The sequence below is a fragment of the Micrasema longulum genome, unplaced genomic scaffold (genome assembly GCF_059751315.1).
Source record: "Micrasema longulum isolate JH-2025_06_02 unplaced genomic scaffold, ASM5975131v1 h1tg000909l, whole genome shotgun sequence".
Lineage (NCBI taxonomy): Eukaryota > Metazoa > Arthropoda > Insecta > Trichoptera > Brachycentridae > Micrasema > Micrasema longulum.
Window position 1 is genome coordinate 102534 of NW_028278100.1, and position 15719 is coordinate 118252.

The following is a 15719-nucleotide window of genomic DNA, read 5'->3' on the forward strand; positions in this document are numbered from 1 at the left end:
GTATAGGACACTACATTGATGTTCAAATTGCAGCATACCCAGATGATTTTTTATGCATGGAAAATTATGTAAACTAAAAATAATGTCCAAATAAAAATACGTACACATAAATATATGAAAATCGATTTTTTTTTAATATAGTCAAAAATCATATCTTTAAATATAAGACAAAACGCATTACATATTACATTTGTATAAAAAAAATAGAAATGATACCGACGCGACGGTAAAAGTGCTTAGGTTAATTCACTTATTGCGCATCAGTCATTTTTTAACATCTTAGTTTAGAATTGAACGTTTTATTTACCTCATATCAACATCGAAGGCATAGGGGTGTACGGGATCGCAGGAGTAGTAAGCGGCAGCCAGCAGCGGAGTGTGGGCGGGGCAGCCCAGCGTCAGGTCCGCCCGGGGCGGGAATGCGACCGTCACCCGCCCTACCGGTACCAGCAGTAGCATCAGGGCGGCGCCTCCGCCCAGCGCCGAGAACAGAGACAGCAGCAGCTGAAAGGGACAACGGGATATTTTCAAAAATCGGGAATGCAGAACTAAGTTCACACAGAGAAACTCCTTACATGTTGGTCCAAGATCCTTCAATCTTCTAACTAAGGAACTACAAAACATTAAATCACTGGTACAGTTGAAAGTAGGTTTGAGGTCTTGAATTATAATGAAAGGAACAGATACACATTCTTAAAAAAAAAAATGCATACTGCAAATAAATTGTGTCTTCGTAATATCAGCATATGTCAATTTGGTTTTTCTTTTATTTTTCTTTTCTCTTCTTTTCTTTTCATGTCATACCATATTTTTATGCTATAAACTTTTTGATAATTAAAAAAGGAATGGCCCACGCTCAGACGCTGAAGTCTTTGTGGGCATTTTTTCCAATTTATGTTATAGCTTAATTTTAAGATGTATTTTTCTAAAGTGTATTTTGTAATTATATTTCTATGTAAATAATATATGTATGGAAAAATAAACAAATAAAAAATAAATAAATATATATTTTTTTTAAATGACGTTTAAAATATTGAGTATTGCGTAAACGAACTTTTTAGGGAGTTTAATGTTTTCAAAGTGAAGGATTTTCACGGAAAGTGTTGTATGTTTCAGGTGCATCTTCGTGCCTCCCATCGGACCGTATTTCGGGAAGGTTGAGGACCGTAAGGGGCTAAAACCCCTTAAGTTCCTTTATTAATAAAAAATATAGATACACAGTATGGTAATTCATCAAAGCCAGCATGAACATGATCACATTACCAGAGAAAAGGTAAAAATCACTCCCCTTAAGGAAAAAGCTGAAGCCACAAAATTGAATTTTAAATAAGAAAAATAAAATCAAAATTCAAACTTAAGGTAAAGAAATAATTATTATGTATTAAACGAACAACTTATAAATGAAATAATATTATTATCATAGCACACATAGGAATATGTTTATGTGAGTCCTACTTTAAGACTAAAAAAAAATAAAAATTAAAAGCAAGATTTACAACAATTTATTAAATCTGTTTAGAATGTAATTCTAGTCAGATACGTTAAAACGACGAATACACATTAAAAATGTGAAGATCATTTATTCTTCATCCTGTATTTAACGCAAATCAACTGCATTGACTTATTGTGTTGTACCAATCGTAATTCTCGCTGGAATGTACTTTTTTCAGCATTTTATATATATTTTTGTAATTTTAGCTTGGTCCAGACAAAAGCCAAATCGGCCGGGATTCCAGTACAAATTCGTACAACCGGGACAATCCCGGTCAAACCGGGACGGATGGTTAGCCTACCCATAGTAAATATACTATATAAGCGTTTAAAATACACCTTACAAAAATAGCAAACGATGAAGTAAAACGTTTGACTGGAGACTTGCGCGAAGGTACAGGAATGTCTAGTGTGAGAAATATGATTCAGTTGAATCAACAATGTCTGTTGTAGAAATGGCATTCCACGTCGCGTCCAGCATTGTCAGGTAGCCACCTACGCTGCGTCATGTGTAATACGTACCTCGCTAAGTGTAGGCGCATCACTAATAGATACCTAATGCAGTTATTATAACACTTCGACAAAAGGGTGACGTCACCGCCAGAGTAGCATCCTGTCCATTATCGTGTTGATTTTGTGAAACACAATCGCGATTTCCGTGAATTGAGAAGCATCGCGAATAATCGAGAGAATCCCATGTCACAACGTTTCAATAAATTGAATCAGTAAATGCTCTTGACGCGACTTCCGGGCGAACTGTTGGACTATTGGACATGCTGAATTACAGAAAAACTAGTCTAATCCATTTATAATCATTCGGATCCGTTTCTAATCAACTAGCGTCAATTAATGCATAACCACGTGGGATCGTCTTAACTCTGGATAAAGGTCGAATGGGTAAACAATATACTAGGTCAGTGTCATTTTTCATTATTTACAATTAAGCATCTAGTAGGGCAATGGATTTCGCATTAGGTTACAATGGTCAACGGGTCGAATCCTGACAGAAATACTATTTGTTTATGAAGGTAAAAAACTGAAAAAAAAACTATCTCGAGATGAATTTTCACACGAGATTTACACTAGAACCTATTTATTTAGTTATTTTATTTATTTTACAGAAACATACAGTCAACAATGATCAAATTACATTATAAAGAAAAGGTTAAAAGACAGACCAGCGAAGTTTCGAGACAGCAAACCTATGGGAAAATTCAAAGTTTGAGTTTCAATGAAAATTATTGGTATCGTTTTTCTTATATTAAAAAGACTAGTTTTTACTAGCGGCTTCGCTCACGCGGTATTAGGGAGAAATTATTTAGGTAATAATGAATTAATTGTGTCGTTCATCAATTAGAGTTCTTGTTTTATATTTTATGATCCGTTGTCTATAGTTACGAAGTATCGTTATTCTGTTCACAAATTCAAAATCCTACTACAAAACCAAAACGAAAAGGAAACCAAACCAACCATAGATAAAACAAGTAAATATTACAAATTTACAGAATTATTTTCAAATTGATTTTCTTTAATTCCCACCTTACCGCCTACTCATTTTCAAATGAACGTAGTTATGCAGAAAGCAGCCTGCCCACAATTTTGAACAAATGAGATTTTGGTGTTATCGGATGCAGTAATGTCTATTCTATGTTCTGCTAAAAACTGCTAGGTTGCTTTCGTACAAAAAGCTGTTATCACCTTCTGAAAATAATGTCGATCACAAAATCGGCATTTCTCAATTTGCAGAAAACACCCACAGCGCTAGAATAATCTTACGGTATTTTAAAAATCATAAAAAACTGGTCAAATACGTAATTAGATTTTTGCTCGTAACATCAAAATACTAATGTATTCATTGTTAATCATTTGTCAAAAGTCGAAAACATTCCGACTGTTCTGTAGATTCGATTATTCACCCTTTTCACAAAAGTGCTATTATCTCAGTTTCACTTTTCTATGGCTGGCTACTTTCTGTATAACTACGTTCAAATAATGATTCTCATTGTTGATTTGTTGTTATTTTTTCCATTGTATTTTTAAAATTCTGGATAAAAAATAAGTACCTATCCTATTTTACTTCTCACCTTTTCGGCTATTCTTATGCAAAAAAGTATCTTAATCGCTCGCTCCGTTGAGACGCGAAGGAAACACAAACAAACTTTCGAATTAATAATATTAGTATGGATTATAGATGGATACCTGGGTACTATTAAATTATTTTAATATAAAGGTACATTATATTAATGTCCAATTTACATAACATCGGCGTCGTATCAATAACAAACAATGGTTATTTTGTTGCGTGCGCTTTGTTATATATTTGTAAGTTATGTTTTTCATAACTTGATTTCGAAAATTCATTCAAATATGACTAAATCTAAATAACATAATTATTATATTACAATAACATGCTTCCTCTAATTCAAAATTAAATCTACTTTTTTTTCAATTGCTGATTTTTTATGAAAATACTCTGGACGATTATTTAAAAGTTTTTTTTGTATGTGTATTTTAATATCTAGTTTAGTGTTTACTTTCTCGCCAAAAGATAATTATTTTTTGCCGACAATACCTAAAACAAAGTAAACTATTAATCGCGACTTTTTGAAATTGCTTAAAATTACTCTACAGTTTTTTTTAGAAACATTTTTTTGAGTACCTACCTACTCATAGCTAATTTAAATATTTATAATCGGGCAAAAAATCTTAGTGTAACAAAGGATGACAATTTTCTGGTTATAATGGCAAAATAACGAGATAATAATTTTTGGAAAAAACTAATTTCAACTTGAGTGCACTGGTCATGATTTTGGTCAATTTTAGTATGAAAGGAGGTTTCCATAATTTGCGTATATTATGTATCAACAAAAAACTATGAACGTAATTTTATAATGTTTTGTAGGTATAGTATGCATCTATTTAAAGTCGAATTTTACCAAAAATTTCATGAAATTAAATGAATTATTCAACTATCACGTATTAAAATATTTTTTTAAATACATATTATAAAAACATAACCGAACCGACAAAAAACTACTGATGATCGAAGTCAAGAAATAAAGAAAGTTAAACGAGTTGAAAGGGAAAAAAGACAGCTGTACGAGTATGCCTAACGTTATGGACCCATCTCAGTCATATTATTTAAATTAGGTAATGAAATTAATATTCATTAATTTATTTATCAGTCTACCTGTGACGTTTTACTAATCAAAAATACAATTTGGTAAGAAGGTAAGGTTGGTTGGTTTAAGTAAACGTTTTTTCAAATATTTTTTATTTATAAACCTTTATTTAACATTAAAAAAAAAACAATTCAATTCTGGTTGAACTTGCCAAAAAATATTCAAGCTCTTATGTTTGTTAAACATATTTAACATTTACGTTTTCCACGACATCCGTATATTTTTCAATCGTACACTGTAAATCTCTGTTTAATTTTACTACTGTGATGTTTTGCAAATGATAATTTTATTTAAGGTTTTGTTCTTAACCTTCCATTTATGTCTGTTTTTATATAAGATAATCAATTCTGTAATAATTCAACATTAAATTTTTGAATGGGTTAATTTACAATCCCAACATTTTGAAGCGCATAAAATTATATGTTCCGAGCAACTATTTGAATAGCTAGGCAACGCATACCATTTGTTATTCTTGAATGGCGGACAAATTTACTGTTGATGATGACTGTGGGGAGAATATTTGATCTGTTGAACAGCCTACTGAGAGAGGTGGATCTTTTCCATGCTGGGATCGCCAGTTTTAGACTTTTCCTCTTTAGCTATGTATCATAATGTGTATTAGTGACTTATTCGTCTTTGTTTACTATTGTTTTTATGGACTTAATGTTGGACCTCGATAATTTATTGTGTTCTTTTTTAAACATGTTTTTGTATTTACCTAATAATATAATTTATGTATATTGTAATTGGTAGTAAGGCTGTATTGTTCATTTGAATAAATAAATACACAATGTTACAGTATATTTCATAGACTCTGGACTGGCAGTTGAAGCGCAAGACTGATATAAAACTTCATTTATCAACAAAATGAGCAAGATACGCTGCGTTAGGTGTACCAATGCAGTCCCCTGTGCCCCAAGCACCATTAGATGCGGTAATGCTGGAATATCAGAAAAGCTATCATAATTTAAAGTAAACATAGTAATAATTCAAAACTAAAGGCTAACGAATCTATTGCAGTAAAACATTTTCGTAAAAATAACAGGTTAGGCGATATTGCATTCATAAATATATTGTTATACATATATTCGTCCTAACTCAACACAGGACTTTGGTTCTATGAAGTTGGGATTTGTGCCTCAATAAATGTTACATAAATATATTGTAAATAAAATAAAATAAATAAATTGCCGTATCACCGACGGTATTGATTTTCACTTTTTATTAAAAAAAATAGTGTTTAAATTCATGAAATTCAAGTCTCCCTAGCTCCAATAGCACGAAAAATAACCTGACGTTGTTATGGCAAAAAAATATATCACTTCAAAAGTAGCGTTTTTGTTTGCTCTTTAAATAATTTTAATTCTCAACTTCACTATTTTATCAAATAGTATAACACTTTTATACAAATATAACTGTGAATAGTTAGTGTAATATAAATGAAGCTCATTTTTTGAGGTCTAACGTAATAATATATAATAGAAATATCATAACACTATTAGGTAGGTTTCATAAATGCCATAATCGTATGTCTTAACACTTTTCGTGAAATTTATTAATCTGTAATCTCCAATACCAGTAGGTTAATAATCAAAATAAATAACAAATATTGTCTATAAAATATTTTGTATGGTTGACAAAAAAATATAATTAATGTATAAAATTATATCCGCTCTATAAAAATGCCATTGTTGAATTTCATTATTGTTTCATATCATAAAATCTAAAAGCGATACTGTATTATAAACATGATCATAATATTATCAAATACCTAATTGAAATAATAATCGCTTTTTTATAACTTAAGCAAAGCAGCGCCAACGGTGAATAAATGTTTTTTTTTAATTTTATAAATAGACATAAAATTTACATAATTAATACACGCGTCGTAGCTCAGTTGATTAAATGGCTAACTGTGAAACTGGCGTCGCGGGTTCGATTTCCGCCATTTGCAAGAAAAAAAATCCAACAAAGATATTTTTCTGCCAATATGTCTTCTTGCTCATACTGATCATCGTGGTTTAGGATGTGACAGGGTTTAATAAACACCCTGTATAATAACTATAACCTTATAGGCGTGAAAAATTTATCAAATAAAATAAAATAACACAAACTAAATGTTATTAAATATAGGTATTCATATAATACAACATCAAATGTGCCCTAGCAATGCAGTGCCTTATGCACACCCAGTGTTACATAGAGCACTGCATTGGTAAACCATATGCAGCGTGCGTCATCTGTTACATGAAGATTAGGCGATCAGTCTAACCCTTCATATGCCAATCTAGGAACAAATAAATACTGCAGTTCAAACAACATTCGAAACCAATATTTCACGACCACCCTTCTAGGAATCGAATCCAGGACCTCAAAAATGGTTGGCGAATTCGCCAACCACTTCACAATGAGGCAACTTATCTCCACTCGATTTCCTTATTCAAGATTTTCCCCTGAAAGCAGCCATCGAGTCAAAACAGTCGTCCAGGATGCTGGTTTTATTTTACATCTAGAACTGTACTCTTCATCCACCTGGACACAGAATTTTTCATACACAAATTTCGACTATTTTTTATTAATCGTTTTCCTTACTTTGAAGTTCCCGATCTTGTCGGCTATCATCCCGGCCACGGGCGGCATGATGATGGCCACCACGGGAGTCACGGCGGACATGATGGCCGTCTCCTCCACGTTGATGCCCAACTCTCGCATGTGGAGGGTCAGGTAAGGGTACAGGACGAACAGGGCTGGAAACCATGCGCACTTATTTAAAACGATGGCACTGTCTAGACTTGAGAACGACACCGGTATTATGTAAATATAGTCGATCACTAATTTCATCACTAATTTCATAACTGAAATGACTTTTTTATTGTATTTTGTTTTTAGTGAAATATATTAGTTAGGATGATATGAAGAAAAAAATATATTTATACATAATCAGTAAATACGAAAATCCCACCAAGCCGTTTTTTGTGGCTTGTTGGTGGAGATTTACTTGTTTAAAATTAATTATACTTTTAAAAAAATATCTTTTCATCAACAATTTCACACATCAAAAACAATTTTCAATTTTTAAAAACCAATTTCATAATATATAACAACGTACTATACATGTACATAAAAGTTAATACTACATATGTATGTTACTAAAGTTAATACTACATATGAATGTTACAAAAGTTCACACTACATATGAATGTTACAAAAGTTAATACTACATATTAATGTTACAAAAGTTAATACTACATATCGTGGGCATACAAGAGAAATTGACCAAGTGACAAAATCAATAATGTTCAGGGGAGCTATTTTAGTGTTTTTCTAGAGTACAATTGCTTCTCAAAGATCAAATTTTTCAAGTAGGTGGTTGGTAATTTTACATTATATGGACGGTACTTTCAACTTTAATGTAAAGTATAAACATATTTAAAAAACATTATCACTTTTATAAAAAAAAAAAAAAAAACTTAAGTCAATTTTACCTGTAAAATTTGCCATGAAATTTGGCAGATTATCATTTTTGTTTCGTTCATTGAGGGAAGTAGTATTTCATTTTATTGTATTTTGTAACTATAAATTATGTTTTTGGATTTTTTTTATTTCAATAATCTTTTTTTAAATATTTATGAAGGTTAAATAAACACAGAAATACAAAATAAATGGAAAAGAACATATTTGTTAATTAATTATTAATTAATTATTATTAAGAAGTGTTACGTAATAATCTAAATAATAAATTTTATTAATGAACTTTTTATAAAAAAGCCGTATGTGTCAAATACACAACGCATTCAAGCTTACTAACTACTGACTACTAACTCTAACTAACTCTTCACTGGTGACATCACCTACAAATAAAATTGACTAACTGTTACTTGGTCAATTCTTTGGATCTTAAATTTACTAATAAATGTGACTTTGTGTGGTCAGTTTTGCTTGCCAAAAATCTGTGAGCTTCTATTAAATGGTCAAATATTTTACAAATTAAATTATTTTTAGAGTGTCGGATTGACTTGGCATTTTTACCAGTCGAGCATTATGCTAACACGATGTCAAAAAGTCAATAATCTTAATTTCGTCATTTTTTCAAATGGTCATTTTTACTTGTTTAATCACGATATGAATGTTACACATGAATGTTACAAAAGTTAATACTACATATGAATGTTACTTACTAGATGCATGTACGAAAAATAATATTTTCAGCGGAAACAGTTCCTTTTGATTGAAATCTTTGGCGATCCTCCCAAAAAATGATTTGACGAGCTTCATCGTGTAGCCGTTTTTGTGATTATTTTTCTTAATTTAACGGGTATATACGATTTTGCTTAAGTAGTCTGCTGATTCCGTTCCGTTATCAGATGTCTCTTTATCCTGGTTTCATTCTTGTAAGGGATCAATGCCCTCTGCCAACCTGTAAAAGAAACAAATATATAATATGAAAAGAGACACAGATGATTTAAGAAGAATGGTACACGTCACTGTAAAAAATATTACATTAAATTATAATTTCCGAGATTGTTAGCGTTTTGTAGTACTGTTAATTATTTTAATATTATTTCATTTGAAGATGATACCTACAGAGCAGAAAACAAAAGAGAGCATAAATTATGTGAGGATAAAAAATATATCAAATACTTTTCAAAAAATTCATTAAGAATGGAACCTATATAATGGGGAGTAAGGATCAAAAAAACAATTTCAAATAATAAATAAATGTATTGCAACATATAAAATTAACATTTAATTCACTTATAAAATATAAACAACTTAATTTGTTAGATTAAAAACGTAAATGTTTAATTATGTTATGAACCATGGTCAATAGATAAATATAATTTAAACCATTGTAAATTGAATATACGAAGTTATATATTCAGACGAAGAACGCGTTGTCACGAACGGCATTGAACTTGCCTTCACACGCAACTATTTTATTGGTTATTGTAAGTAAGGCAATCGGCCTCGTGATGCCACGGATTTAATACACAAAAATACTGAAATATAACACGTACCAGAAGATGGCCTCTCATGTACCGTGTAGGTACAACTGTACGTGTGGTTTACTTATCTAAACCGAATCGATTGACCATCAGTAGGGCGTTTTTGTAGAATCAGACCATGATTTTAATTCATACGCACATGACTATAGGTACTAAAAATTGAGTACATAAACAAAAAGTATTTTGTTGACAGGCGGATAAAGAATACGGTTCCTTTAGTGAAATAGAACCAAAACCCTGGACGATTGTTTTCGACTCTCAAGTAAAAATCATGAAAAGGGAAATCGTTGGATATACAACGATACGGAATACGCATTAAAAAAATAAAAAAATGATTGTACCTTTTTTTATTCAATCTACCTATGTATGTCTACTGATACAATTTTTCCTTTTTTAAACTTTTTAATTTTTATATGCACATCCTGATTTTTTCTTTAAAATCTGTAAGCATAGTTCTTCGTATGAAACTGTAATTTATTTATTTTAAAGAAACAAACAGTCGACAATGATATAATAACATTTTAAAAAAATACGGTTTAAAAACAGACCAGCGAAGTTTCCAAATAAGAATTATACATATTATTAAATTATGTTACAACAAAAGGACGTGTTTATGTGTATTTGTATGAGAGTAAGTGTACATGTGTGTTTATGTGTATTAGAGTGGGAGTAAGTGTTTAGGTGTGTGTAAGTGTGAGCATCATTAAATAGTAAGTGGGATCGTATCGCAGCCAGAAATAATGAGTCTTAATTTATTTTCAAATAAATTAAGGGGCATGTAAAATACATCAATAGATGAAAAAAAGCATTATAGTTAGAGCAAGAACGATAGAGGAAAGAGTGCATAGTTAGTGCTACAAACTGGCAGATGGAATATATACTTATTTCTTGTCACGCGAAAGGGGACATTAACATTAATTTTGGAGAGTAGGTTAAAAGAGTCTACTTTATTGTTTAATAATTTATGTAAATAGCATAATTCCGATACAGTGCGTAAAAAAACTATTTTGTTTGGCAGATTGGCTGTAAGTACAAATCGTTTTATTGTTTTTATAATCTAGGTATTTAAAAAAATTTCGTTGAACATTTTCAATGTTGTACTATACATAATACGTACTCTTTTAAAATTTCTTTTATATTTAAAGTGTTTATTTCTTTTTAATATGTTTTTGTGTAAGGTAAAAGGCACTGCATGCAGTGTATATTGATAAATAAAGCATTTCTGCTTTTACCTAAAACAATAATAATTAAATACAACTGAATAGATTTATAAATTGCATTTCATTTTCTGAATAAGGAATGCGACTAATATTATTAAAAATCGATTGCAGTTAAGTTAGCTTCGTCGCGTAGTGTTTGGCGCATGGCTAGAAGGTATGACGTCCGTAACTTCCGATTGTAATCGCGGCCCTGGAGCGTAAGACTGATCACCTTACGTTTATGTAACAGATTATCAAGATACGCGGCATCCGATGTTCAAACGCAGTATCTTATGCACCACTGGATGCAGATAGGTAAATAAATAAATATTCAACGTAACTTAATTATTGCTCTCTGCGCCCCTCGTTGGATGTATAATAGTGTCGTTTGATAATTCATTGATAATTGATAATTCATTCACTTCTCAACATTCTATAATTGTGTAATAAATACAACAAATAAAATATACAGAGAATAAAACCAATGACAGATATCCACAGAAATACATTAAATACACCTACTCGTATTTTTAGGAATAGGAACAAAAAATGCATTTTTTTTTCAAAGATAATTCTATCCTATACGTACGAAAATTATAGGTTGAAACATTAGCAATAATATAATTTTACCTGTGCTTAAAATATGTCTTATCAATGAGTTTAAAATAGGTAAGTACTAGGTTTTATTATAATAATACAAATATGTAAATAGTTTTTTTATTATAATTAAAATGCATTTGCACCAAGAAATGTCAGTAGAATAACTCAATCATTTAAATAGGTACTATGTGAAAAAAATCACAATAAAATAATATCGTATGATCGGTATTGTATCGATTATACGAGTAAAATTATCAACATTATTATTCCAAATCGATTGATAAAAAGATTATTTTAACTATCTTTTATTAAATTTCCAAACAGTTTTAAAAATATGTCATTGTGTTTAACATCTTGTTTATCTTAATTTGTACACACAAGAACGTGGGTATTTATAAAACAACATGTACTTTTTTTCTTAAATAAAGAAAATCATGAATATACATGAATACGTCATTACGCAATCTAACAACAAATCGAGATATCATGTCTGAAATAATTGCAACGCTTTATTAGTTTAAACGGTTTGAATGCACAATCAAAAATAACCTCATACTGTGTAAGTGTATCGCGCTTCGCTAATGAATCAGTCAAAAGAGTCTGACATTGAAAATTCACAGCAGACCTACACGTACTTCCATAGGCAACGTTAAAATGGAAACTTAATTCATTACGACCCATTGTTCAAAAAACCAATTTAAATGAGCATTCGATACTTTTTAAGGTTGCGTTTTTCTTCCGCGAGATGAAACCATATTCTGTAAAATAAGCTTCATTTCTCTTAATGTCATAGTTAGATAAAATTATAATTTATTCATTTAAAATTACATTTGTTTAGAGTTTAACAAACTTATTATGACTTCGCCCGTATTACGCCCTGTTATGCCATAATAATTAACAATAAAAAATATGTATAGTAACTTTAAGTAAATATTTATTCCATGCGACCATAGCATTAAGAATAGTCCAGAAACCGCATACGCACATCAAACAGAAGGCGACTAAACTACTCATAAATGAGTAGGTTTACGTTTTGACGCTCTAAGTTTTGAGAGTAAGTGCTCGAGAAGAATATTAGGTATAAGGTAGTTCGATTTTATAACTAACACCGAAGTCCGAGAACGGACGCAGCAGCCTCCTATTACATGCGCTGCGCACGTCTCAGGAGAACCTAAATGCAGGTTGCTTCGTGGCCGTCGATGACGATCTTTCGACTTTATTCGGCGGTACTGAGGGGCGCTGGATTGACGTGGAAGGAGGCGAAAATGCTGGCTGGCCATTGGCGATTGGCGATTGGCTGGTTGGCTGGAAGCAACTGGTAATGTCAATATACTCCACTTAGGAGCGGATGTGAAAAAGAGATCTAATAATCAATTAAGCCTATTTTCACATTTTTTTTAAACTTATGATTTAAACAAAGTGATTTTTCATTCCATATATTCAACGTGTTAATATACGATAATGTTATTTATTACATTGATGTTTTTAATTAATGACCGAGATATGATGCATCTGGTGCACAAATTTAATGCACAATTCAGTGCAGCAATTGCCCACCACATACCGCACACCACATTTAAGGACATAAATCTCCTTGGGGGTGCCTGGAAAAGTTGCTCGTTGCCGAACGAGACAAGTTTCTCGAGGGAGCTTTCTGTAATCTGGTAGCCTTAGCATTTTTGTGCTGAAAGGAGATAATCCAGAAGTACCTAATATGCACTTGAGAAAATTGGGATGTGAATTCTTCATCGACTGTGATTAACCTGATTGGACATGATCAATTCGCCGAAATTATTACAAAACTTTTTGAAAGCCTTGGAATTCTTTTCGGAAGCCACCAGATCTGTTTATCCGACAGGACCCATCACAGGGGCACGGATAGTAGCGAGAAGCTCCATTCGGTAATCATAAAAAGGGACAAGACCACAGGATGCACAATTTAATGCAGATAAAGGGGACGTCGATGATGTATTTAATTCCGAGGATTCTACACATTTTGTTACCAAAAACAAACAAATCAATGTACAATAATACCAATGACTACAATAACACCTATTTAAGTGTATATTTAAATACGTTTTGGCCTCAAAACTTTCGAGTATCTGAGGTTATGGTGAAGATTAACTGTAGACAGTAGGCACTTTGATGAAGGTTGTTTTTCGCTGTAGAAAGTATACGAAACATTTATACTGGGCCTCGCAAACTGAGAGTATTTTATTACCAAATCAATCGAACAGTTATTTCAAAACATTTGGTACTATTTTTACGCTCGTTGTTATTTTCTATATTATTTTCATCGTTATCACATTAAAGTGATTTCAAAAACATCCGTACTGAAAATATTCTTAAAAAAGACAAGATTTTTACAAGATAAATGTTTTCGATTGAAAAATATTTTTTAACAACCGAAAAAACATTCACAATTATTCTTTCAAATATAAAAATTATTTAATATCATAATGTTTTATGCGCAAAGTAAAATACGACCAAGGCTATTTTGATTTAAAGATCTTCACTACACTTACTGAAACCCCACAGAGCCAACACTCTTTAGTAATCGCTTTGTTCAACAGTCAATACATCGTGTTTATTTAATACCAAAGAACAATTTAACAATTTAAGCTGTGTAAGCCCTTCGTCTATTGAATCGAAAGAGAAAATCAGTTGTGTCCTGAATTATGTAAGATATTATTACGAAAGAGAAGCGTCAGTGAGCGTGTATCTTGATTTATTTATTGTGGAAAAAATAACCGTTTTTACATATAATTCATCCATAAAATAAGGGTACATTGAAACTTAAATTGTAAAAACTGTCAATAATCATTTTCCACGGCTATATAAGTTATTAATCAAGTGTACACATTAAAATAACCCAGTAATAAAATAAAATAAATTTAAAATTTAAAAAATGTTAGTAATTCAAAAAATGCAAAATAAATATGTAGGTACCTAAATACAATGACAAAAATAAAAATATAAATAAAAATAATAATAAATTTAAATAAAATACATATATTTGATAAATAATAACATTTAAAAACTGTTTTTTTAATGAGAAAATAAAAATAATAAAAAAAACTTTTAAAATATTGAAGAAGGTACAAACATAAAAATGAATATACAGTTTTAATGACAAACTCATATAATTAAACAGGAGTATTATCAACGCCTATAAGTAATCTTTCATTTTTATTTATTTTAGACATTTTTCATCTTTCCTAAACTAATTTAGGATAGATGAAAAATGTCTGCGTGACCGGAGACATACATTTATACTGGACAAATAATATGTAAGGATCATTTTGACCACAGCGATAATCATTCAACACTTATCATACCAGGGGTGTTATTCTGGATCTTCTCTACCCCCTAGAGAGTGATTAATTTGAAGATATTTTTTTTTAATGCGACTACACTTCGCTCCATATAATGACCACATTGATGATTAAACGTCAAATGGAGTTTAAAACTGCTTCAAAAACGGAAATAAAACTAATACGGTTAGGTCAATTCAACCTAATTAAGAGTTATGGGTCGCAATAATTTTCTAAATGAAAATCATCATGTTTGGTTTCACGTGTTCATATTTTTTTACGTTTAATCATTTGTGTGGCCATATATGAAGCAAAAATTAGCCGCATGGAAAAAATAAATATCCTTAAATTAACCACTTTTTAGGGAATAGAGAAGATTCATAATTGCACCCCTGGGGTGATATTACAAACACTTTTATCTCACGTATTTTGTACGTAAATACGCGAAATTAAAGTGTTTTCTACGGCCGCAAGAGCGGTTCAGAATTGCGCCGCGTGATGTTTAAGGTAGTCTGTTTAATTTTAACACTTTGAGCACCGGCCGAATACATATAGAATTTTCCCTGCGCCCGGGCCATTTTTGTGAAATTTCATGCTTTGTGAAGGGTTTCAAAAGTGTCATAATTATGAAAATACTAGGTTAAATCAATTGAAACTTCTCAGATTTATTTGAAATAATTAAATAAGTCATTTTTGTATGATGGTTTTGCCAACAGTGGCCTTTATGGAGAGCCATATTGCGCATTGCAATGTTCGCACATATACAGGGCCTCACTTCTTTTTTTGTGCTTTGTATCCCGGAGCCGTGTAAACACGTGATTATAATAACCATGCGTTGTGTCCCGCTCCTGCGTTTTCACGTGGTTTACCAGTAGCGAAAAAGTACTAATAAAAGTCACTAGATGTCAATAAAATGCACTTTTTTAG

General features: G+C 31.2%; 1 protein-coding gene across 1 annotated transcript in view; it reads right to left on the reverse strand.

Moving 5' to 3' along the window:
* Positions 1-15719, reverse strand: part of LOC148278219 (uncharacterized) — a 55790-nt gene that overhangs the window by 13777 nt on the left and 26294 nt on the right. The window contains exons 2-4 of the mRNA XM_088231747.1: positions 8852-9090; positions 7266-7420; positions 308-504 (exon numbers count right to left, since the gene is read on the reverse strand). Of these exons, the coding sequence (XP_088087873.1) occupies positions 308-504; positions 7266-7420; positions 8852-8948 (449 nt within the window). The 5' untranslated portion in view covers positions 8949-9090. The remainder of the gene's footprint in view (positions 1-307; positions 505-7265; positions 7421-8851; positions 9091-15719) is intronic.